The sequence below is a fragment of the Bombina bombina genome, chromosome 5, assembly GCF_027579735.1.
Source record: "Bombina bombina isolate aBomBom1 chromosome 5, aBomBom1.pri, whole genome shotgun sequence".
Lineage (NCBI taxonomy): Eukaryota > Metazoa > Chordata > Amphibia > Anura > Bombinatoridae > Bombina > Bombina bombina.
Genome location: NC_069503.1, coordinates 838,515,107 through 838,540,324, shown reverse-complemented (window position 1 = coordinate 838,540,324; position 25,218 = coordinate 838,515,107). Strand labels below are relative to the sequence as shown.

The following is a 25,218-nucleotide window of genomic DNA, read 5'->3' as shown; positions in this document are numbered from 1 at the left end:
ACAAAAGTCCATGTCAGGAGCAATGCTACAAGACTGTCAAACTTGAGAGGCTGTGTTTCTGTTCCACGGCATAGATTCCGGTAAGATCGTTTCATTTTTTTTTTTTATACACATATGATAACGCAAGAAGACAAGGTCACAGTGTGGCTCCTTTATCTGTATGGATTCAAGGGTTAATATCTCTGGAGAGGGATTATTGAGCAGGGGTGATTAATCACATAATTTTATTTTATTATGATTATGCTGTGACATGTGTGAGATGAGGCTCAGGCAGATGTTGGAACGTACAGGTTTTACTTTATTTTTTGGAATCTGCGCAGCCTGAAAGGCTTGGCGTGCTTGTTTCCTATTATAGCAGGGGCAGTCCTGCGTTGTGCACCATGTGACTGGGTGTGTTCACACTGATTTCCTCTTTCCTGACCGTGCGGTCTACCGGGGAAGAAATGGTTTCTCTGTTTGGCCTGGGTCATAGGAGGTGGTGAGTGCCCCAGCCATTGGGGGTATAAAGGTGCCGTTTTATCTTATTATTCAATAGTCTTCTTTATACGCGCAAGCTATGGAGGATTCTGGTGCGTTAGAGGGTACTCCCTCTTTACCTAAGTCTAATACCTGTCTATATTGTGAGGAGGCTGCGGTATTACCCGCCTGCTCAATTATGTTCCACATGCCTTGACAAAGTAATCATGTCAAAGAAAGTTAATATGTTTGATACCACTGAGCTGTCCACCTCTGAGGAGCCTCCAGACCCTACATTCATCTCCTAATACACATGCAGCTTCCCGTTGCACTTCTAATCCTCCATCTGGAGGGGCCCTTTTACTGCCATACTTTACCGAGCCGTTACAAACGGCAGTGTCTGCGACCTTTAGTGCTTTACCTCGCCCTGCTAAGCGCAAGCGAAAGGTCACATATTGCTATCCTTCCCAGGGATCATCTACTAGCTTATTGGATTTATCTGATACATGATTATCCGATGATAGACACCTCTGATACTTCAGAGGGTGCTCTTTCTGGGTCGGAATCTGCTGCCTCTAAGCCTCTAGCTGTGGTGGAACCAGATTTTAGATTTAGGATTGAACACACGCTTTCTGCTAAAGGAAGTTTTGGCTACTTTGGAGATTCCAGAGCCTAAATTGGCTGAGGAACCTTTGATTCCTAAATTAGATAAGGTGTACGAAGACGGGGTAATTCCACAGACTTTCCCGGTTCCCGGAAAGATGGCGAACATTATTAAGAATGAATGGGAAAGAATTGGTTCTTCATTTTCCCCTTCTTCCTTTAAAAAATTATTCCCGGTTCCAGACTCTCAATTGGAATTGTGGGTTTCCATCCCCAAGGTGGATTGCGCTATCTCCACGCTTGCTAAACGCACTACTATCACGCTTGAGGATAGTTCGTCTTTTAAAGAGCCCATGGATAAGAAAAGATGTTTCATTATACGGGATATTTGTTTCAACCAGCAGCGGCTGTTGCTGGAGCGGCTACTTACTGGTGCAACTCTTTATCTGAGTTGATCGAGGGGGAGGGTCCACTCGACGTGATCCAAGAAAGACTTAAGGCCTTAAGGGTGGCTAATTCTTTTATTTGTGATGCAAATATGCAGATTATTCGCCTGAATGCCAAGGCTTCAGGTTTTTCTGTTCGAACCCGTAGGGCACTCTGGCTGAAGTCTTGGTCTGCGGACATGACTTCGAAGTCAAGACTTCTTTCCTTCCCATTTAAGGGAAAGATTCTATTTGGTCCAGGCTTGGATTCAATTATCTCCACGGTTACTGGAGGCAAAGGTGCCTTTTTACCACAGGATAAGAACAACAAACCTAAAGGACAAGGTCCTAATTTTCGTTCCTTTCATTCAGATAAATCTCAACATCAGCAGCTCTCCGCAAATCCTGAGCAATCCAAGGGGACTTGGAAGCCGGCTCAGTCCTGGAATAAATCCAAGCAGAACAAGAAGCCCCCGAGTCAAAGTCGTCATGAAGGGGCAGCTCCCGATCCGGCTCTGGATCTTGTAGGGGGCAGACTCACTCTTTTTGGAAGTTTGGTTTGAGGACGTAAAAGACCCATAGGTCCTGGAGGTCATCGCTCAAGGATACAGGATAGGTTTCAAGTCTCATCCACCCAGGGGCAGATTCCTCTTGTCAAACTTGTCTTCAATGCCAGAAAAAAGAAAGGCCTTTCTAGAGTGCGTGAGGGATCGCTCCTCCCTGGGAGTCATAGTCCTGGTACCTCTTGCAGAAAGTGGCCGGGATACTACTCAAACCTTTTTCTGGTCCCAAATAAGGAGGGAACTTTCCACTCGATTCTGGACCTAAAGTGATTAAATTCCTATCTGTCCCCGCGTTGGATCTAAAGATAGTGCTTCTGGATCCTTATAGACTGTAGCCGGTTCCCTGATAAAAGCATTAACAGCTGGTCTTTCACGGAACGGAGCGGTGTCTAGGCCGGTCAGCTACAGATTACGTCAGAAAGCCTTAATGCTCATTGTCATTTTTATCCTGTAAGTGCAATCTTTGCAGGGCTGTGCCTTTATTAAATTTGTTTATATACTACCTTGAATCAGTGGGCGCTGTTTCTTGTTTTTCAATTTCATCCTTTTTCGGGACCAAGATACCCGCTACACACACGTACCAGCTTGGGTTTTCTCCCTAAGCTGGTGTCTGATCGTAACATCAATCAAGAGATTGTGGTTCCTTCTTTATGTCCTAATCCTTCTTCTTCGAAGGAACGTTTTCTTCATAATCTGGATGTGGTTCGAGCTTTGAAGTTTTATCTTCAAGCTACTAAGGATTTTAGGCAAACTTCATGTGAGTGAGTGTATACAAGGGATAAAAAGAGTGAAAGGGGAGGAGGAGAAATAGGGGAAAAAGATAAATGTAAGGTAGTGTGGCAAGTCATTACAACTAAAAGTGCAAGTGATAACTAATGTGAGATTATCAGTGTATATCAAAAGCTGCTAAATCTACACATTTGTTAAGACCTTCAGGGGTCAAAGTATGTAGTTTATTAATCCAGTAGGTTTCCCTACGTCGAAGGAGTAACATAGGATTATGGGTATTCTTAGAAATCTGTTCTATGGGAAGAATAGAAAGCGTTTTGAAGCTCCCTTTATGGGAGTGAAAACAATGTCTGGAGACACTGTGTTTCAAAGATTTCCTTTTCACGTTGTATGTATGTTCACCCCAGCATCTTTTTATTTTGCGGCTCGTGTGCCCCACATATTGGGCCCCACACTTACACTGAACCAAATATATAATATAAGTAGACTCACATGTGAGGCGTTTCTTGATGGCAAAAATCTCTCCTGTACTATTAGAATGAAAGGTCTTAGTTCCATTCTTAACAACTTTGCACATATTGTATCTAGGTTTGTAACATCTAAATATACCACATTGGGGTACAAAGTTACCCAAAAAAGTTATTTTGTTGATGTTGGTGCTCATGGTGGCTGGGAGTATTTTATCTCTCACTAATTTGCTTGGTGCTAATTTATTTTTTATCGTGGGGGCTCCTCTAAAAATTATTCTTGGCTTAGAAGATATCTGATTTTTCAGAACAGGATCATCACATATGATCGACCAATGTTTTAAAATTATTTTCTTGATCTCACGGTGGTGACTACTGAAGGCAGTTATGAACAGTGGAGTATCTAATTCGTCCAATGACTTTTTAGATATTAAATTCCATTTGTTATTTCTATTCTTAGTAAAATATGTGGTCCTATCATCGTTACGGGCTCTAAGGTAGCCTTTTTGGATAAGGTCCAGAGGGTAACCCTTTTCAAGAAATCCGTCTTTCAGAATAGTTGACTGCAATTCATAGCCTTCAATTGTACTACAATTCCTCCTTATACGTGGGAATTTGTCCATACGGGACATTCCTCTTCCAGCTTAGGTAATGGTTACTATTGTAGTCCAGAAAACTATTGCAGTCATCCTTCTTAAAGTAGGTTTCAGACGTAATCTGTACAGAAGATGAAAAAGAGTGTGTCAGATCAAGATAGTCTATTTTAGTAGATTGGATGTTACTTGTGAACTCCAGATCATAATCATTGATGTTAAGAGAATCCGTAAATAGTGATGCTTCCTCAAAGGACCCTCTGAACAGAAAAATCAAATCATCAATGTTCCAGACATAGAACACCAGACCCGCCCCCAATGAAGAGCCATAAACACAGGTATCCGCAAAGTGACCCATGTAGAGGTTCGCAAAACTGGGGGCAAATCTGGTGCCCATGGCCGTACCCTTGACCTGCAGATAGAAACTACCCTGATATTTGAAATACTTGTGATGTAAAATAAAGTAATCAATTCATTAATGAAGTTTTGTTGCTTGACGGCATATACATATCTGTTTTTAAATAAGATTGAATAGCGGATAGGCTACCATAGCTCTTCGCTAGTTTTTATAATTTCTAAGTTATTTATTTTAGTTAATAAATCTGAGGAATCTTTAATAAAAGAGAGTAAAGCTAAAACATGCTTTTTCAAAAAGGAATCAATATAGGCTGATAAATTATCCGTAAGACTCCCGATGCCAGCTATTATAGGACATCATGGGGGATTCTGGGCATTTTTGTGCACTTTTGGTAAGTGATAGTATGCTTTCTTTTTTGGTTAAAATACCTTCTTCAAAAACGTCTTGTAACAAAGAGTATCATTTTTTTGAAAATATGGTAGTAGTATCACTGGGTAATCTATAATAGCTGGTATCACTGAGAATGCGTTCAGCCTCAGCTATATAGTCCATGGTATTTTGAAGGACTATACCGCCCCCTTTGTTCGCCTGGCGGATCACCAAATTCTTGTTGTTCTTTAAAGTGTTTAGTGCATATTGTTCACTTGAACTAAGATTGTGCCTATATTTGAGTTTTTTAGGTAATTTTTCTAGGTCCTTTAGGACTATTGATTGAAAAATATTAATATGTGAATATTTCATTCTTGGTGGGTTGAAATTGGATTTCGGTTTGAAATCAGTGTGTTGGTAGTTGTCAATGAGTTGATCCAACAGAGTGTCTGGTTCATATATCACACAATTGTTTCGAATGCTATACAGATATGCTAGATGTTAAAACAACAAACTGTACAAAATGACTAGAATAATTAAAGAAAGGTACTCCCCTCTAGTGCGACCGCTGCCTTCTATCAGTCTCTCCCAAAGGACTGGTTATAGATAAGTGGATATAGGATGTAGAGGCACAGGTCTTAATAATGTTTCCTTTTTCTGGTGCTTGCACACTGAGGAGTAAAACGCTTGGCTTGTGATTTGTAGAAGTTAACACCAGATAATTAGTGCAGTATACTTACTCCGAAATATTCAGAGTTCAGCCTCTTCAAATAACATTTTAGCAAAGTTTTCTTGTTCTTTAGGTGTAAGTGTATCTGTAAGCAATGGAGGTCACACTGAAAAAGATTGTATCTCACAATGTGTATAAAGTACAATATACTCACTCCGAGTAATTCGGAATCCGGTTCCTCAAAAGGGTTGTACCTGTAAAAGTACTTCCAAAAAGGCAGCAGATAGAATATTTGTTGTAGAAAAACAAATATTTATTAAAACATGTCAGTTTGACAAATAAAAGCTCTTATTTTGGCTCTACAAATACACTCACACCTAAAGAACGAGCAAACTATGCTAAAATGTTATTTGAAGAGGCTGAATATTTCGGAGTAAGTATTCTGCACTAATTATCTGGTGTTAACTTCTACAAATCACAAGCCAACAGCACCAGAAAAAGGATTCATTATTAAGACCTGCGCCTCTACATCCTATATCCACTCATATATCACACAACCATCTTTCAACCGTTCATCCATAGTATCCAACACAACTTTCACAAAGAGTTGAAACATATTAGGTGTATTAGATGGGCTGAAGGATAAACTTTTACCCAAAACTCTAATTTCATTAGTGTTGAGTGTGCGTTCAGACAGATTAAATATCCCTTTTTGATATCTCAGAAGTTTCTCTTTTTTGGCAGTTGTAGATTTTACTCTACTGCCACGCTTGCGTAAGCTCTTTTTTGGCGTGGTGGTTTATTTATTGTATGGTGTGTATATATAGCAAGTGTTTTTTATTAATTGTATTAAGCCTGATTTTACAGCCAGCTTGTTTTTATGTATTAAAGTAAGTTTTTTATACACTTACCACTTGCTGCCATACTTTTTACACCTATACCTGCATTCGGGTTGATGCATCACCATTTTGTGGACTGTTGAATCTTGTATCCTGACTCTTTTGGAGTTCCCTACCACACCGGAGGCCAGTCTGCTGGGTGACTGTTAAATTCCACCCTGCTTCTAATGCACCAAAAGAGGTGCTTCACCAAATGTGAGTGCAATTTTTATTGATAGTATATTTCTCACAGCAATACATTACTAGGCCATATTGGCTTTCTCCATACCATCCTCAGATTGCTGTTTTAATACCGGAGATCAGTCTGCTGGGTGACTGTTTTATTCCAGCTTGTCTCTTCTGCATCACCAGGGATGCTCTACCAAATGTGAGTGTAATACACTACACACCAAATTTTATTTCACATATCCATACAATACTAGGCCATGTGGCGCTTCTGTCTCTCTGTTGCTTACAGATCATTGAAACTGGATTGAGGCCTCGATCCATCACAGATAGCTGCCTGGAGCTGATTATGATAACCATCCCCGGGTTTCTTGTTTATTATTATATTTCTCAACATATGGGACTCTAGCACATATTATTATGTCATATTGAATTGCCATCTGCTATATTGTTTTGATCTTGTTTTTGTCCAAACACTGTATTTTATACCTATTGTCTCTAGGTTAAATACTCTTGTATTTTATACCCATTGTTTGTGGTTCACCAAGGACTCCCCTATATATATATATATATATATATATATATATATATATATATATATATATATATATATATATATATATCATTTATTTATATATATAAGTATAGTCACTGATATTCTTAAATCCCAACACAGCTCTCTCTGACTTGGTGGTTAAACCATCACTTTATTATTCAAGGGTCCTCCTTTGTTCGTCCTACCTGATCTGTGATCACAACAGATGCAAGTCTTACTATTTGGGGAGCTGTATGGGGGTCTCTGACAGCACAAGGGGCTTCAAATCCTCGAGATGCGAGGTTACCAATCAATATCCTGGATCTCTGTGCTATTTTTCAGAGCTGTTCAGGCTTGGCCTCTATTAAAGAGAGAATCGTATATTTGGTTTCAAACAGACAATGTCACAATATATGTCATTTATCAAGGGGGGGGACTCGTAGTCCCCTAGCAATGAAAGAAGTATCTCTAATATTTTCTTGGTTCGGAATCCAACTCTTGTCTAATTACTATGATTCATATACCAGGTGTAGACAAATGGGAAGCAGATTATCTTGGCCGTCAATCTCTACATCCGGGGGAGTGCTGCCTATATCCATGTGTAGATGTGTTCTATCAAATTGTACAGATGTGGGGTCTTCCAGAAATAGATCTGATGGCCTCTCGTCTGAACAAGAAACTTCCCAAATACCTCTCCAGGTCCAGGGATCCTCAGGCGGAATTGATGGGTGCTCTAGCAGTACCCTGGTTTTACCAGCCTGCTTACATTTTCCCCCTCTGGTTCTACTTCCAAGAGTGATCTCAAAGATCATAATGGAACAATCTTGTGTTTCTGATAGCACCAGCGTGGCCTCACAGGTTTTGGTATGCGGGCCTTGTCCAAATTTCCAGTGGCCAGCCTTGGTCACTTCCTCCAAGACCAGACCTCCGGTCTCAAGGCCAGTTTTTCTATCCAGATCTCAAATCTCTAAATTTGATGGCATGGAAATTGAAATCTTAGTCCTCAGTCATAGAGGTTTTTCTGACTCAGTGATTAACACTATGATTCAGCTTGTTTCAAGGAAAATATATCACAAGTTTTGGAAAACCTATATTTCATGGTATTCTACACATGATTATTCCTGGCATTCTTTTCGGATTCCTAGGATTCTCCAGTTTCTTCAGGATCGTTTGGATAAGGGTTTGTCTGCCAATACTTTGAAATGACAAATCGTTGCTCATTCTGTTTTATTTCACAGAAAGATTGCTAATCTTCCTGATATGCATTGTTTCGTCCAGGCTTTGATTCAAATTAAACCTGTTATTAAATCTATTTCTCCTCCTTGGAGTCTTAATTTGGTATTAAAGACTTTGCCTCCTTTTGAGCCTATGCATTCTTTGGACATTAAAGGCACAGTCAAGTCCAAAATAAACTTTCATAATTCAAATAGGGCAATTCATTTTAAACAACTTTCCAATTTACTTTTATCACCAATTTTGCTTTGTTCTCTTGGTATCCTTAGTTGAAAGCTAAAACCTTGGTAGACTCATATGCTAATCTCTTAGACCTTGAAGGCCGCCTCTAATCTGAATGCATTTTGACAGTTTTTCACCTCTAGAGGGTGTTAGTTTATGTGTGTCATATAGATAATATTGAGCTCACGCACATGGTTACCTAGGAGTCAGCACTGATTGGCTAAAATGCAAATCTGCAAAAGAACTGAAATAAGTGGGCAGAGGTAAAACGTGTATTATTATAACTGTAAATTATGCAAAACTGGGGAATGGGTAATTAAGGGATTATCTATATTTTTAAACAACAAAAATTCTGGTGTTGACTGTCCTTTTAAATTACTTTCTTTAAAAGTGTTATTTCTCTTGGCTATTGCTTCTGCTAGAAGAGTTTCTGAATTATCTGCTCTCGTGAGTCTCATCTGATTTTTCATCAAGATAAAGCAGTTTTGCAGATTTCTTTCAATTGTTTGCCTAAAGTTGCGAATTCTAACATTAAAAGGGAAATTATTGTTCCTTCCTTGTGTCCTAATACTAAGAATACTCGTGAAAGATATTTGCATTCTTTGGATGTGGTAAGAGCTTTGAAATATTATGTTGTTGTTGCTAGTAAAGATTTCAGAAAGACTACTAGTCTATTTGTTATTTTTTCTGGTTCTAGAAAAGGTCAGAAAGCCTCCGCAATTTCTTTAGCATCTTGGTTGAAACTTCTGATTCACAAAGCTTATTTGGAGGTGGGCCAGTCTCCGCCTCAGAGAATTACAGCTCATTCTACAAGATCAGTTGCCACATCTTAGGCTTTCAAGAATGAAGCTTCAGTTGATCAAATCTGCAAAACAGCCACTTGGTCTTCCTTGCATACCTTTACAAAATTTTACCATTTTGATGTGTTTGCTTCTTCAGAAGCAGCTTTTGGTAGAAAGGTTCTTCAGGCAGCTGTTTCATTTGATTCTAGTGCCTATAATTTAAGCTTTTTAAATTTTAATAGAAACTTAATTATTCTCATAGCTGTTTTTATTATTTTATCCCTCCCTTTGTTACTCGTGGACTTCCACAACTTGGGTATTATATCCCATCAGTAACAAACTCATGGACTCTCGCCACCTATATGAAAGAAAACTTAATTTATGTAAGAACTTAACTGATAAATTAATTTCTTTCATGGTGGCGAGAGTCTACGAGATCCACCCATTTTTTTGGGGTTATGTTTTTTTTTGTATAAAGCACATTTTGTATCCTATTCCACTTTTTTATGCTTTTACTCCTTTTACACCTCACCAACTTGGCTATATGTTAAACTAAGGTATGAGTGAGCTGGGAGGTGTATTTATAGGCATTTGAGGTTTGGGAGACTTTGCCCCCTCCTTGTAGGAATGTATATCCCAAGCCCGTGGACTCTCTCCACCATAATATAAATTAATTTATCAGGTAAGTTCTTACATAAATTCTGTTTTCATGCACTGTCTGCATAGAGGGGAATACCTCAGTGACATGTCTGAGTTTTTCTTACTAGAGATGGCACATTAAGAAATCCATGCAGGCTGCACATTAAATAATCATATATTAGGCTTTTTTTAAGAATGTGGTCTCCTCTCCTCTCCACTCCTACAATTCCAGAGTTTGTGACTCCAAGGTAGTAGCTAGAACCTTGAGTAACGTACCTGTGTCCTTGTGGAGCTCTATCATTAGAGAAGCTGTTGTTGGCACTTTTACAAGGGGATACTGTAGCGTGCAGCCTATTTAATGCGCAGTACTGGAGACACAAGAAAAAAAGGTAGCTAAGGAGCTCCGGTTGTATGCAATTCCTTACTGAATCCAAAGATTTCATTACTGGGATCAGGAAGTAAGAATGCATGCTTACCACCAGCATGTTGCCTGCACTATTTGTTTGTGACTCCAGGTAGCATCTGCAGCGCTCCATCTTTAAGGCGGTGCTCCTTCACCACTTACACAGTTATGCCTACATGATTCCAGACTATTATAGTAAGTGAATGATGATTTGGTATTCATTCACTATTTTCTCCAACATAGGTGTGTCCGGTCCACGGCGTCATCCTTACTTGTGGGATATTCTCTTCCCCAACAGGAAATGGCAAAGAGTCCCAGCAAAGCTGGTCACATGATCCCTCCTAGGCTCCGCCCACCCCAGTCATTCTCTTTGCCGTTGCACAGGCAACATCTCCACGGAGATGGTTAAGAGTTTTTTGGTGTTTAAATGTAGTTTTTATTCTTCAATCAAGTGTTTGTTATTTTAAAATAGTGCTGGTATGTACTATTTACTCTGAAACAGGAAAAAGATGAAGATTTCTGTTTGTAAGAGGAAGATGATTTTAGCAGAAGTTACTAAAATCGATTGCTGTTTCCACACAGGACTGTTGAGATGAAGTAACTTCAGTTGGGGGAAACAGTTGGCAGACTTTTCTGCTTAAGGTATGACTGGCCATATTTCTAACAAGACTATGTAATGCTGGAAGGCTGTCATTTCCCCTTATGGGGACCGGTAAGCCATTTTCTTAGTTAAATAAAAGAATAAAGGGCTTCATAAGGGCTTAAAAAACTGGTAGACATTTTTCTGGGCTAAAACGATTGCTTTGCTAGGCATATTTTGCAGATTCTAACTATTAATGGTTATTATAATCTTGGGGATTGTTTAGAAAAACGGCAGGCACTGTGTTGGACACCTTTTTCAGATGGGGGCCTTTTCTAGTTATAGACAGAGCCTCATTTTCGCGCCACTAATGCGCAGTTGTTTTTGGAGAGCAAGGTATGCAGATGCATGTGTGAGGAGCTAAGAATCACTGAAAAAGCTTATAGAAGGCATCATTTGGTATCGTATTCCCCTCTGGGCTTGGTTGGGTCTCAGCAAAGCATATAGCTGGGACTGTATAGGGGTTAAATGTAAAAACGGCTCCGGTTCCGTTAATTTAAGGGTTAAAGCTCTGAAATTTGGTGTGCAATACTTTTAATGCTTTAAGACACTGTGGTGAAATTTTGGTGAATTTTGAACAATTCCTTCATACTTTTTCACATATTCAGTAATAAAGTGTTTTCAGTTTGAAATTTAAAGTGACAGTAACGGTTTTATTTTAAAACGTTTTTTGTGCCTTGTTGACAAGTTTAAGCCTGTTTAACATGTCTGTACCATCAGATAAGCTATGTTCTATATGTATGAAAGCCAAGGTGTCTCCCCATTTAAATTTATGTGATAATTGTGCCATAGTGTCCAAACAAAGTAGGGACAGCAATGCCACAGATAATGATATTGCCCAAGATGATTCCTCAAATGAGGGGAGTAAACATGATACTACATCATCCCCTTCTGTGTCTACACCAGTTTTGCCCACACAAGAGGCCCCTAGTACATCTAGTGCGCCAATTCTTATTACCATGCAACAATTAACGGCTGTAATGGATAACTCTATAGCAAACATTTTATCCAAAATGCCTACTTATCAGAGAAAGCGCGATTGCTCTGTTTTAAACACTGTAGAGCAAGAGGACGCTGATGATAACTGTTCTGACATACCCTCACACCAATCTGAAGGGGCCATGAGGGAGGTTTTGTCTGAGGGAGAAATTTCAGATTCAGGAAAAATTTCTCAACAAGCTGAACCTGATGTTGTGACATTTAAATTTAAATTAGAACATCTCCGCGCACTGCTTAAGGAGGTATTATCTACTCTGGATGATTGTGACAATTTGGTCATTCCAGAGAAATTATGTAAGATGGACAAGTTCCTAGAGGTTCCGGTGCCCCCCGACGCTTTTCCTATACCCAAGCGGGTGGCGGACATAGTAAATAAAGAGTGGGAAAGGCCTGGCATACCTTTTGTCCCCCCCCCCCCCCTATATTTAAGAAATTATTTCCTATAGTCGACCCCAGAAAGGACTTATGGCAGACAGTCCCCAAGGTCGAGGGGGCGGTTTCTACTCTAAACAAACGCACTACTATTCCTATCGAAGATAGTTGTGCTTTCAAAGATCCTATGGATAAAAAATTAGAGGGTTTGCTTAAAAAGATTTTTGTTCAGCAAGGTTACCTTCTACAACCAATTTCATGCATTGTTCCTGTCACTACGGCAGCGTGTTTCTGGTTCGAGGAACTAGAAAAGTCGCTCAATAAAGAATCTTCGTATGAGGAGGTTATGGACAGAGTTCAAGCACTTAAATTGGCTAACTCTTTTATTTTAGATGCCGCTTTGCAATTAGCTAGATTAGCGGCGAAAAATTCAGGGTTTGCTATCGTGGTGCGCAGAGCGCTTTGGCTAAAGTCTTGGTCAGCGGATGTGTCTTCCAAGACAAAATTTCTTAACATCCCTTTCAAGGGTAAAACATTATTTGGACCTGATTTGAAAGAGATTATTTCAGACATCACTGGGGAAAAGGGCCACGCCCTCCCACAGGATAGGTCTTTTAAGGCTAAAAATAAGCCTAATTTTCGTCCCTTTCGCAGAAACGGACCAGCCTCTAATTCTACATCCTCTAAGCAAGAGGGTAATACTTCACAACCCAAACCAGCCTGGAGACCAATGCAAGGCTGGAACAAGGGTAAGCAGGCCAAGAAGCCTACCACTGCTACCAAAACAGCATGAAGGGATGGCCCCCGATCCGGGACCGGATCTGGTGGGGGGCAGACTTTCTCTCTTTGCTCAGGCTTGGGCAAGAGATGTTCAGGATCCTTGGGCGCTAGAAATAGTTTCTCAAGGTTATCTCCTGGAATTAAAGGAACTACCCCCAAGGGGAAGGTTCCACAGGTCTCAATTATCTTCAAACCAAATAAAAAGACAGGCATTCTTACATTGTGTAGAAGACCTGTTAAAGATGGGAGTGATTCATCCAGTTCCAATAAGAGAACAAGGGATGGGTTTTTATTCCAACCTGTTCATAGTTCCCAAAAAAGAGGGAACATTCAGACCAATTTTGGATCTCAAGATCCTAAACAAATTTCTCAAGGTTTCATCGTTCAAAATGGAAACTATTCGAACGATCCTACCTACTATCCAGGAAAATCAATTTATGACTACCGTGGATTTAAAGGATGCGTACCTACATATTCCTATCCACAAGGAACATCATCAGTTCCTAAGGTTCGCTTTTCTGGACAAGCATTACCAGTTTGTGGCACTTCCATTCGGATTAGCCACTGCTCCAAGGATTTTCACAAAGGTACTAGGGTCCCTTCTAGCGGTTCTAAGACCAAGGGGCATTGCAGTAGTACCTTACTTGGACGACATCCTGATTCAAGCGTCGTCTCTGTCAAAAGCAAAGGCTCATACGGACATCGTCCTAGCCTTTCTCAGATCTCACGGATGGAAGGTGAACAAAGAAAAAAGTTCTCTGTCCCCGTCAACAAGAGTTCCCTTCTTGGGAACAATAATAGATTCCTTAGAAATGAGGATTTTTCTGACAGAGGTCAGAAAATCAAAAATTCTAAGCTCTTGTCAAGTACTTCATTCTGTTCTTCGTCCTTCCATAGCGCAGTGCATGGAAGTAATAGGTTTGATGGTTGCAGCAATGGACATAGTTCCTTTTGCACAAATTCATCTAAGACCATTACAACTGTGCATGCTCAGACAGTGGAATGGGGATTATACAGACTTGTCTCCGACGATTCAAGTAGATCAAAAGACCAGAGATTCACTCCGTTGGTGGCTGACCCTGGACAATCTGTCACAGGGAATGAGCTTCCGCAGACCAGAGTGGGTCATTGTCACGACCGACGCCAGTCTGGTGGGCTGGGGCGCGGTCTGGGAACCCCTGAAAGCTCAGGGTCTATGGTCTCGGGAAGAATCTCTTCTCCCGATAAACATTCTGGAACTGAGAGCGATATTCAATGCTCTCAAAGCTTGGCCTCAACTAGCAAAGGCCAAATTCATAAGGTTTCAATCAGACAACATGACGACTGTTGCATATATCAATCATCAGGGGGGAACAAGGAGTTCCCTGGCGATGGAAGAAGTGACCAAAATAATTCAATGGGCGGAGGATCACTCCTGCCACTTGTCTGCAATCCACATCCCAGGAGTGGAAAATTGGGAAGCGGATTTTCTGAGTCGTCAGACATTCCATCCGGGGGAGTGGGAACTCCATCCGGAAATCTTTGCCCAAATAACTCAATTATGGGGCATTCCAGACATGGATCTGATGGCGTCTCGTCAGAACTTCAAGGTTCCTTGCTACGGGTCCAGATCCAGGGATCCCAAGGCGACTCTAGTAGATGCACTAGTAGCACCTTGGACCTTCAACCTAGCTTATGTATTCCCACCGTTTCCTCTCATTCCCAGGCTGGTAGCCAGGATCAATCAGGAGAGGGCTTCGGTGATCTTGATAGCTCCTGCGTGGCCACGCAGGACTTGGTATGCAGACCTGGTGAATATGTCATCGGCTCCACCATGGAAGCTACCTTTGAGACAGGACCTTCTTGTTCAAGGTCCATTCGAACATCCGAATCTGGTTTCCCTCCAACTGACGGCTTGGAGATTGAACGCTTGATTTTATCAAAGCGTGGGTTTTCAGATTCTGTAATAGATACTCTGATTCAGGCTAGAAAGCCTGTAACTAGAAAAATTTACCATAAAATATGGAAAAAATATATCTGTTGGTGTGAATCTAAAGGATTCCCATGGAACAAGATAAAAATTCCTAAGATTCTATCCTTTCTACAAGAAGGTTTGGAGAAAGGATTATCTGCAAGTTCTCTGAAGGGACAGATCTCTGCTTTATCTGTTTTACTTCACAAAAGGCTGGCAGCTGTGCCAGATGTTCAAGCATTTGTTCAGGCTCTGGTTAGAATCAAGCCTGTTTACAGACCTTTGACTCCTCCCTGGAGTCTAAATCTAGTTCTTTCAGTTCTTCAAGGGGTTCCGTTTGAACCCTTACATTCCGTAGATATTAAGTTATTATCTTGGAAAGTTTTGTTTTTGGTTGCAATTTCTTCTGCTAGAAGAGTTTCAGAGTTATCTGCTCTGCAGTGTTCTCCGCCCTATCTGGTGTTCCATGCAGATAAGGTGGTTTTGCGTACTAAGCCTGGTTTTCTTCCGAAAGTTGTTTCCAACAAAAATATTAACCAGGAGATAGTTGTACCTTCTTTGTGTCCGAATCCAGTTTCAAAGAAGGAACGTTTGTTACACAATTTGGACGTAGTCCGTGCTCTAAAATTCTATTTAGAGGCTACTAAAGATTTCAGACAAACATCTTCCTTGTTTGTTGTTTATTCTGGTAAAAGGAGAGGTCAAAAAGCGACTTCTACCTCTCTTTCCTTTTGGCTTAAAAGCATTATCCGATTGGCTTATGAGACTGCCGGACGGCAGCCTCCTGAAAGAATCACAGCTCACTCCACTAGGGCTGTGGCTTCCACATGGGCCTTCAAGAACGAGGCTTCTGTTGACCAGATATGTAAGGCAGCGACTTGGTCTTCACTGCACACTTTTGCCAAATTTTACAAATTTGATACTTTTGCTTCTTCGGAGGCTATTTTTGGGAGAAAGGTTTTGCAAGCTGTGGTGCCTTCCGTTTAGGTGACCTGATTTGCTCCCTCCCTTCATCCGTGTCCTAAAGCTTTGGTATTGGTTCCCACAAGTAAGGATGACGCCGTGGACCGGACACACCTATGTTGGAGAAAACAGAATTTATGCTTACCTGATAAATTACTTTCTCCAACGGTGTGTCCGGTCCACGGCCCGCCCTGGTTTTTTTAATCAGGTCTGATGAATTATTTTCTCTAACTACAGTCACCACGGTATCATATGATTTCTCCTATATATATTTCCTCCTGTCCGTCGGTCGAATGACTGGGGTGGGCGGAGCCTAGGAGGGATCATGTGACCAGCTTTGCTGGGACTCTTTGCCATTTCCTGTTGTGGAAGAGAATATCCCACAAGTAAGGATGACGCCGTGGACCGGACACACCGTTGGAGAAAGTAATTTATCAGGTAAGCATAAATTCTGTTTTACTCGCCCCTGTTTAAATTCCACTTGCCATTGATGGGTGGGCATGTGAAAATGTTGAGCCCTAATAACATCTTTTAAAGTATATTTTAATATTAGCAACAAAGTGTATTATTGCCCTGATTTTCTTTTTTACCTTCTTGTCTATCTTGTCTTCTTGTCTATCCAATCTTCTATCCCTGTATCCACCCCACCTATGTCTTGTCACAAAATCTATACCCTGAACACTTTGTAAACTAGTATCAGAGATATGATTATGTTGAAAATGCTTGGGGTGTTGGAAACCGGATTCCTTATTGATCTAATATGCTCTAGGACCCTATCTTTGAGAGCCCTCTTAGTCCTTCCAACATACTGGGTCTTGCACCTCCTACAGGTCAACAAATAAATGCCACACTTTGTTTTACATGTAATATTATATTTGATTTTGTATTCCTGACCTGTAGTTTTTGAAACAAAATGATCCCCTTCATTGATAAAATAACATGTTTTACACCTCTTTCTACATTTGTAGCATCCATCTCTAGGTAACCATGTTTTGGAAACTTCACCTTCTAACATAGAGGATGGATAAAATGTTTCCAAAGGAATGCAATCCTTTCTAGATAATTTAAATGCAAGCTGTACCAAATTTGTTGTTTTATCTTTAACCCTTTAAGGACAGGGAATTTCAGAGATAAACTTGCACAAAAGACCAAAGCGTATTTAGCATTTTTTCTATCATTCCATTTAAACAGAAATGGGGCCTGTTTTTTTTATTTTTTTATTTATCTATCAAAACTATATATAATCTTATCGCTCTCTAAACACCTATAGTGCTAGATGTAGGGGCGCCAAAATAATATATTGTAAAAACCCAATATGTCTAACTCCAATGTTGGTCCTACATTCAGTTAAATGACATATGTTATATCAATCAGAAGAGTCTTGGATTATAAAAATGTGTCCATGAGCAATGTGCAACAGCTGTCTCCAAATGGCCCACTTCAGTGTGGTCAAATCAGGAGACAAAAGAGAGGTGCCTCCTCTTGTGTATCGATAGTGTTAAGCTGACAAGCCCAAATGAAAATCCCCAAGACACAGGGTACTCACAAAAGCTGCAGCACCCTATTGTGCTGTTCGAAGCAGACTGAGGTCTCGCAGCGTCTCAGCTCGCTGTTCTCCTTTTTTCCAGATCACTGGAATTCCTACTCCTTTATGATGGAATAAGCCCCACATCCACGCCAGAAAAGTAAGGCTCTGGTATCCAGCCGGATAAAAATCTTGAGGGGCAATGCGCCAGTGCTCGGTTAAATACAATGCTCACAGAGTGATATATAAAAACACACACAATTTAATAAAATACTGATACATAAAATAAAAAGCACCAAGTGCTATGTATACGCTAATAGACGTTTCTTCAGGCTATATATATTCTTTTAGTAGACAACCCAAGGTATTGATCTAGGCTCATTTTGGTATATTTCATGCTACCGCTTCACCACATAATGCAATCACATTTAAAATAAAATGTCCGCCATATTAGGTACTGGCAGATCTCTGCCAGTATATATATCTAATTTGTAATTTATTAAATATTACATTTTCTGTAGTGCAGCAGCCCCTCCCACCTCTCCTATCCAAACGATCGTTTAGTAGGGCCCCTCCCCTCCAATAACATATATATATATATATATATATATATATATATATATATATATATATATATATACACACACACAGTGTATATGTATGTGTGTGTATATATATATATATATATATATATATCACAGCTCATTTTCTATATATTACATGCTCTGTCTTTTTAACTCTGACACACACTTATAAACTACACACTTAAAGGTATACTTTTGTGTGACCAGGGTGGAGTCGGACAATTCCTCTTCAGAGTATGGGTTTTCTGAGACTCCGGACCCCCTGAGTCTTTGGGGAGGACATATTTATTGCTTGAAGTGGATGATTTTTCCACTCCTAACAACCAGCTCCTATAAAGATAGATATGTTATTTTAGCCATATTCTGAGCAACCATCTATCTCCCCAGTGTCCCCTTGTTCTAACTGCAAAATTAAAGACTAAAATAGACTGGGCAATTTCTACTCTCGCCAGGCAGACCACTTTTTCAATTGGTGGCCTTTTCTGCGGGCAGGCTGTCTGTTTTGCTCAACTGTCAGTGTAGCTTACATAGCTGCAGCTGCCTCAGTATGGTGTGATTATGTCTCCTCACTGGTAGCCTTAAACAAAATCCAGGATTACTTAAAGCTTCTCCAAACCGCAAACAACTTTATATTCAGGCAAAAGATCATTTGGGAGGTTAGACACTAATGTTCGAAGAGAAGGTCTGACTTGAAATCTGCTTTCCAATTCATACCAAAGATGTTTCCATTAGGTTGAGGTCAGACTCTGTCAGGCCACTCAAGTTCCTCCACACCAAACTCGTCAAACTGTCTTCATGGACCTCACTTTTCACATAGGAGCTCAGGTATTCTGGAGCAGGAAAGGGCCTTCACGAAATTGTTGCCACAAAGTTGGAAGTACGCATTTTTCTAAAATGTCTTTGTGTCCAATTGCATGAAGATGCCCCTCACTAGCACTATGGTGTGTAGCCCAAACCCTGAAAAGAGCCCCAGACCGTTGTTGCTCCTAGGCACATCGACTTCAAAAATAATAGCGCTTACAGCTGACCAAAGCAGAACTAGTAGAGGATAAATTTCACAAATTGACTTGTGGCATCCTATCACAGTGCTACATTTAAAGCCACTAAGCTCTTCAGTACAACCCATTGTACTACCATTAAACAAGTTTGTCTATGGAGATTTCATGGCTATGTACTTGATTGTATGCACCTGTTTGCAATGGGTGTTGCAGAAATAATTGAACTCAATAATTAGTAGGGATGTCCACATACTTTTAACCATATAGTGTATTTTGCAGTTATGTTCTTTAATATGAGAAATACTTTTGCTGGCTATATATTGTATTTTCTGTTTCTGACTCTTTATATTTTTAGGGAAATCAAAGAAAAAACTTGGAATCACTCATGTCTCAGATTGAGAAAGAAAAAATGTTGTTACAACATAGGTTGAATGAATACCAAAGAAAGGCAGAACAAGAAAGTGAGAAGAGGAGAAATATTGAAAATGAAGGCAAGTTAATAATTATTTTTTATGTGTATTAACGTTTTCAGATATACTTTACTATAATTTTCCGTCAGCTGATCATCTAGAAGTGAGATCCTGCATTACTTTCACCCTTTCTGGTTTTTTGCTTGCTTTGTAATGGATTCCCAGGTATGTGTCTTATGTGCTAGGGATCGGTATTTTGTTACTCCCAGGAGAGTTCATGTGAACTTTCTCCAAAATGTATGAATTACTCTGGGAAATTGCTGGGTCACAGTTAGAAGTGGAAGTAAAACTATGCGGAAGATACAGGCCAGTTCTGAGGTGGTACACCCGAACAGATGGGCCAGAATGAGTGAAGATGTTGGGGATATATGTTCAGGAGTGGCAATGTCAGAGAGGACTGTTTTGCTTGGTATAGTGAACAGTCCTTTAGTCATGGAAGAGGGACATACAAGTCTGATCTTGAGGCAGATGTTGGTCGTAGGAGACTCTATTATTAGGAAATTGGATATGGTTATTTGTCATCCAGATCCCTTAAATAGAACAATTTGGTGTCTTCCAGGGTCTCCTTTTAGGCATATTGTGGAGTGTATTGATGCGCTTATTGATAGATTGTTAGAGGGATCTTGGTCTGATCCTGCAGTTATAGTGCATATTGGCACTAATGAAAGAATCTGCGGGAAATGGAGTTTTCTAAAAAACTACGTCAGGGAGTTAGGTAGCAAGCAAGGACCTCCAAGAGATATTACCAGTGCCATGTGTTAACCCAGTAAGGCAGAAGGAGCTAAGGTCAGTTAATTCCTGGTTAAAAACATAGTGTAAAAATGAGGGGTTTGACTTTTTAGAGCACTGGGCTGACTTTTCCCTTGGGTACGTACAATTAGTTCAGTAAGGATGGATTGCACCTGAATAACACTGGTGCAGGTGTGTTGAGGAGAGTATGTTAGCACGCTTAGAGAATCTTTTAAACTAGGCTAAGCGGGGAGGGTCAGTCCAAACATAATAGAACAGACTGAATATGTCACACCTAGAATATCTCAAGGAAGGAATAACAGAAGGGTACACTTAGAAAATGTCACATTATAAAGTTTAGATGAAATTGCACCAAGTAGCAACAAAAAGCACATGAAAATTAAATGTATGACAGCAAATGCATGTAGCATGAAGAGGAAAATAGGGATGCTGGAGCTCTTAGTTTCAGAAGAGGACTGAGTTATCAGTATAACTGAAACTTTTGGGATTATTCACATGACTGGGCAGTTAACTTAGAGGGTTATTCTTTATTTAGGAGGGACAGTAGTAATAAAAGGGGTGGAGGAATTTGCATGTATATTAAACCTGACCTTAAACCTCCAATAAGGGAAGGTATTTATTATGATACAGTTGATAATGTAGAGATCCTGTGGGTTGAAATAGAGTGGGGGGGGGATCCTAAAAAATATTACTAGTAACATGCTACAAGCCCACGACATTAGTGACATGGAGGAAACTCAACTACTAATGCAAAAAGGCTGCTAATATAACCAGTGCTGTAATTATGGGAGATTTTAACTACCCTGACATAAACTGGGCCAATGAAACTAGTAATACAGCTAAGGAAGAATGATTTTGAAATGTTCTCAGGGATAAATTCATGTCACAATGAATATAGGAGCCAACTAGGAATAAAGCTATATTGGATTTAGTGCTATCAAACAATACAGATATAATAGTAAACATAGAAGTCAAAGCATATTTAGGTAACGAAAAGGAAAACTTCCACACTTGTAACAGAGATCCAGGAAGCAAATAAAGTCCCAAAAACAGGCAGACTTGAAAGCAAGATGAGTTATTCTAAATCTCGTAAAAACTCTTCCAAAAAGACCATACAGAAATAATAATCATGGAGGAACTGATCTTCTCTGCATACGCGTTTCGTGCGAACCAACCGCACTTGATCACTGCATAAAAAGAAGTACCGTGTACTGCTAATATATTTGGGTAGCAGTGGTCATAACATGATCACATTTGAAATCTCTTTCCGTAAACAGTGTTATTAAGGGTTCAACGAAGACGTTTAATTTTAAGAAGACAAAATTCAATTATTAAAGGAAATCGTTACCATAAATAGTATTCTCTAATAAAAATATAGAGAATAATATGGATACAATTTAAAACTTTGATAAATTAATATACATTTCTCTTGTAAGGTGTATCCAGTCCACGGGTTCATCCATTACTTGTGGGATATTCTCCTTCCCAACAGGAAGTTGCAAAGAGGACACCCACAGCAGAGCTGTCTATATAGCTCCTCCCCTAACCCCCACCCCCAGTCATTCTCTTTGCAACTCTCGACAAGATAGGAAGTATAAAGAGATATATGGTGACTTAGTGTAGTTTTACCTTCAATCAAGAGTTTGTTATTTTTAAACGGTACCGGCGTTGTACTGTTTACTCCCAGGCAGAAATTAGAAGAAGAATTCTGCCTGGAGGATGATGATCTTAGCGGTTTGTAACTAAGGTCCATTGCTATTCTCACGCATAACTGAAGAGTATGGGAAAGCTTCAGTTGGGGGAACAGTCTGCAGATTTCCTGCTTTGAGGTATGTTCAGTATATTTATTTTCTAGAGAGATGAGAAGTTCTAGAAAATGCTGACAGAGCCTTTTATATTTGAGATAAGCTAGATGCAGTGATTTTGCAACGACTGGGATCATGCTTACTAAACAGGGTAATACTCATTTTAATTCTCATATTACTTAGTGTGGTGTTTATGGGTGACAAAACGTTTACATGTTACATAAGTGAGACGTTTTTTTCTGAGGGTTATAAGTCTTTTGTTAGGGCCTAGTTTTTCCACATGGCTAGTCAGATACTCCTAGGAGTATTTCCTTAAGGTCCCTCTGACATAGAGTACATGGTGGGAGGGGCCTATTTTCACGCTTTAGGGGCGCAGTTTCTTTCAGACTGAGACATCCAGCTTCCCTAGAGGAGTCCTCTTGCATCTGAGGACCACTATAGAGGGCTTATTTCTTCCCTAATCGTTTTTGAGGTCAGGTAGGAGCCACAGCAGAGATGTGGCAAGGTGCTTAACTGTCTTTTACCGGTGGTTGGCGTTTTTTAAATCCGGTTTGGGGGCTAAGGGGTTAATCATCCATTTGCAAGTGGGTGCAATGTTGCTTTAGTCCCTTACACACACTGTAAAAATTTTGAAGACTTTACTACATTTTAACACTGTTTTGCAGTTTAAGTGCTAGTTTTTTTCTCTTAAAGGCACAGTATCGTTTTTGTTTAATTCCTGTTTCACATTTATTAAAGTGTTTTCCAAGCTTGCTGGTGTCATTACTAGTCTGTTAAACATGTCTGACATAGAGGAAACTCCTTGTTAAATATGTTTAGAAGCCATTGTGGAACCCCCTCTTAGAATGTGTACCAAATGTACTGAAGTATCTATAAACTATAAAGACCATATTATGGCTTTTAAAGATTTATCACCAGAGGATTCTCAGACTGATAAAAGGGAGGTTATGCCATCTAACTCTCCCCATGCGTCAGAACCTATAACTCCCGCTCAAGTGACGCCAGGTACATCTAGCGCGTCTAATTCTTTTACCTTACAGGACATGGCGGCAGTTATGACTTCTACCCTCACAGAGGTATTGTTTAAATTGCCAGGATTACAAGGAAAGCGAGACAGCTCTGGGGCTAGAACAAATGCAGAGCTTTCTGGCGCTCTATTAGCTGTGTTTGATTTACCCTCACAATGCTCCGAAACCGGTGTAAGGGAGTTTCTATCTGAGGGTGACATTTCAGATTTAGGGAAGTCTTTACTTCAATCCGATTCTGAAATGACAGCGTTTAAATTTAAGCTCGAACACCTCCGCTTATTGCTCAGGGAGGTTTTAGCGACTCTGGATGACTGTAACCCCATTGTAGTTCCAGAGAAGTTGTGTAAAAAAAAATGGACAAATACTTTGCAGTACCTATTTACACTGATGTTTTTCCAGTCCCTAAGAGGTTTTTGGAAATTATTACTAAGGAATGGGATAGACCAGGTGTGCCGTTCTCTCCCCCTCCTGCCTTTAAAAAGATGTTTCTCATAGATGTCGCCATACGGGACTCGTGGCAGACAGTCCCTAAGGTGGAGGGAGCTATTTCTACCCTAGCTAAGCGTACAACTATCCCCGTCAAGGACAGTTGTGCTCTCCTAGATCCTATGGATAAAAAATTGGAGGGTCTCCTTAAGAAAATTTTTATACATCAAGGTTTTCTTCTCCAGCCTCTTGCATGCATTGCCCCAGTTACTGCTGCAGCGGCTTTTTGGTTCGAGTCTCTTGAGGAGGCTCTACAGGTGGAGACCCCGTTAGATGATATTTTAGACAGGATTAAAGCTCTTAAGTTAGCTAATTCCTTTATTTCTGACGCCGTTTTTCATTTAACTAAGTTAGCGGCTAAGAATTCAGGTTTTGCCATTCTTGCGCGTAGGGTGCTATGGCTTAAGTCCTGGTCAGCAGACGTTACTTCAAAATCTAAGCTTCTTAACATCCCCTTCAAAGGACAGACCCTATTCGGACCTGTCCTGAAGGAGATCATTTCTGATATTACTGGAGGAAAAGGTCACGCCCTTCCTCAGGATAGGTCCAATAAATTAAGGACCAAACAGAATAATTTTCGTTCCTTTCGAAACTTCAAGAGTGGCGCAGCTTCAGCTTCCTCTAATGCAAAACAAGAGGAAAATTTCGCCCAGTCCAAGCCAGTCTGGAGACTTAACCAGGCTTGGAACAAGGGGAAGCAGACCAAAAAACCTGCTGCTGCCTCTAAGACAGCATGAAGGAGTAGCCCCCGATCCGTGACCGGATCTAGTCGGGGGCAGACTTTCTCTCTTCGCCCAGGCTTGGGCAAGAGACGTTCAGGATCCCTGGGCAGTAGAGATTGTTTCCCAGGGATATCTTCTGGAATTCAAAGGTTCATCCCCAAAAGGGAGATTTCTCCTCTCACAATTATCTGCAAACCAGATAAAGAGAGAGGCATTCTTAAATTGTGTTCAAGACCTACTCGTTATGGGAGTGATCCACCCAGTTCCAGGAACAGGGGCAGGGTTTCTATTCAAACCTGTTTATAGTTCCCAAAAAAGAGGGAACTTTCAGACCAATCTTGGATCTCAAGTTCCTAAACAAATTCCTCAGGGTCCCATCCTTCAAGATGGAGACAATCCGAACCATTCTTCCTATGATCCAGGAGGGTCAATATATGACTACCGTGGACTTAAAGGATGCTTATCTGCACATCCCGATTCACAGAAATCATCACCAGTTCCTCAGGTTTGCCTTCCTAAACAGGCATTACCAGTTTGTGTCTCTTCCCTTCGGGTTAGCCACGGCGTCGAGAATCTTTACGAAGGTTCTAGGGTCCCTTCTGGTGGTCCTAAGGCCGCGAGGCATAGCAGTGGCGCCTTATTTAGACGACATCTTAATCCAGGCGGCGACTCTTCAAGTCGCCAAGTCCCATACGGACATTGTTCTGGCCTTTCTGAGGTCTCACGGGTGGAAGGTGAACTTAGAAAAGAGTTCGCTTTCCCCTCTCACAAGAGTTTCCTTCCTAGGGACTCTGATAGATTCAGTAGAAATGAAAAATTTTCTGACGGAAGTCAGGATATCAAAGCTTCTGACCTCCTGCAGTGCTCTTCATTACATTTCTCGACCGTCAGTGGCTCAGTGTATGGAAGTAATCGGTCTTATGGTAGCGGCAATGGACATAGTTCCGTTTGCCCGCCTACATCTCAGGCCACTGCAACTTTGCATGCTCCATCAGTGATGGGGACTACACAGATTTGTCTCCTTTGCTAGATCT

The 25,218-nt window shown here is 40.5% G+C and overlaps 1 protein-coding gene across 1 annotated transcript in view; it reads left to right on the top strand.

Moving 5' to 3' along the window:
• The window catches only part of ROCK1 (Rho associated coiled-coil containing protein kinase 1), a 1,092,122-nt gene that overhangs the window by 555,770 nt on the left and 511,134 nt on the right, over nt 1-25,218 (top strand). Inside the window, exon 14 of the mRNA XM_053714968.1 lies at nt 19,279-19,414. Coding sequence (XP_053570943.1) covers nt 19,279-19,414 — 136 coding nt within the window. The remainder of the gene's footprint in view (nt 1-19,278; nt 19,415-25,218) is intronic.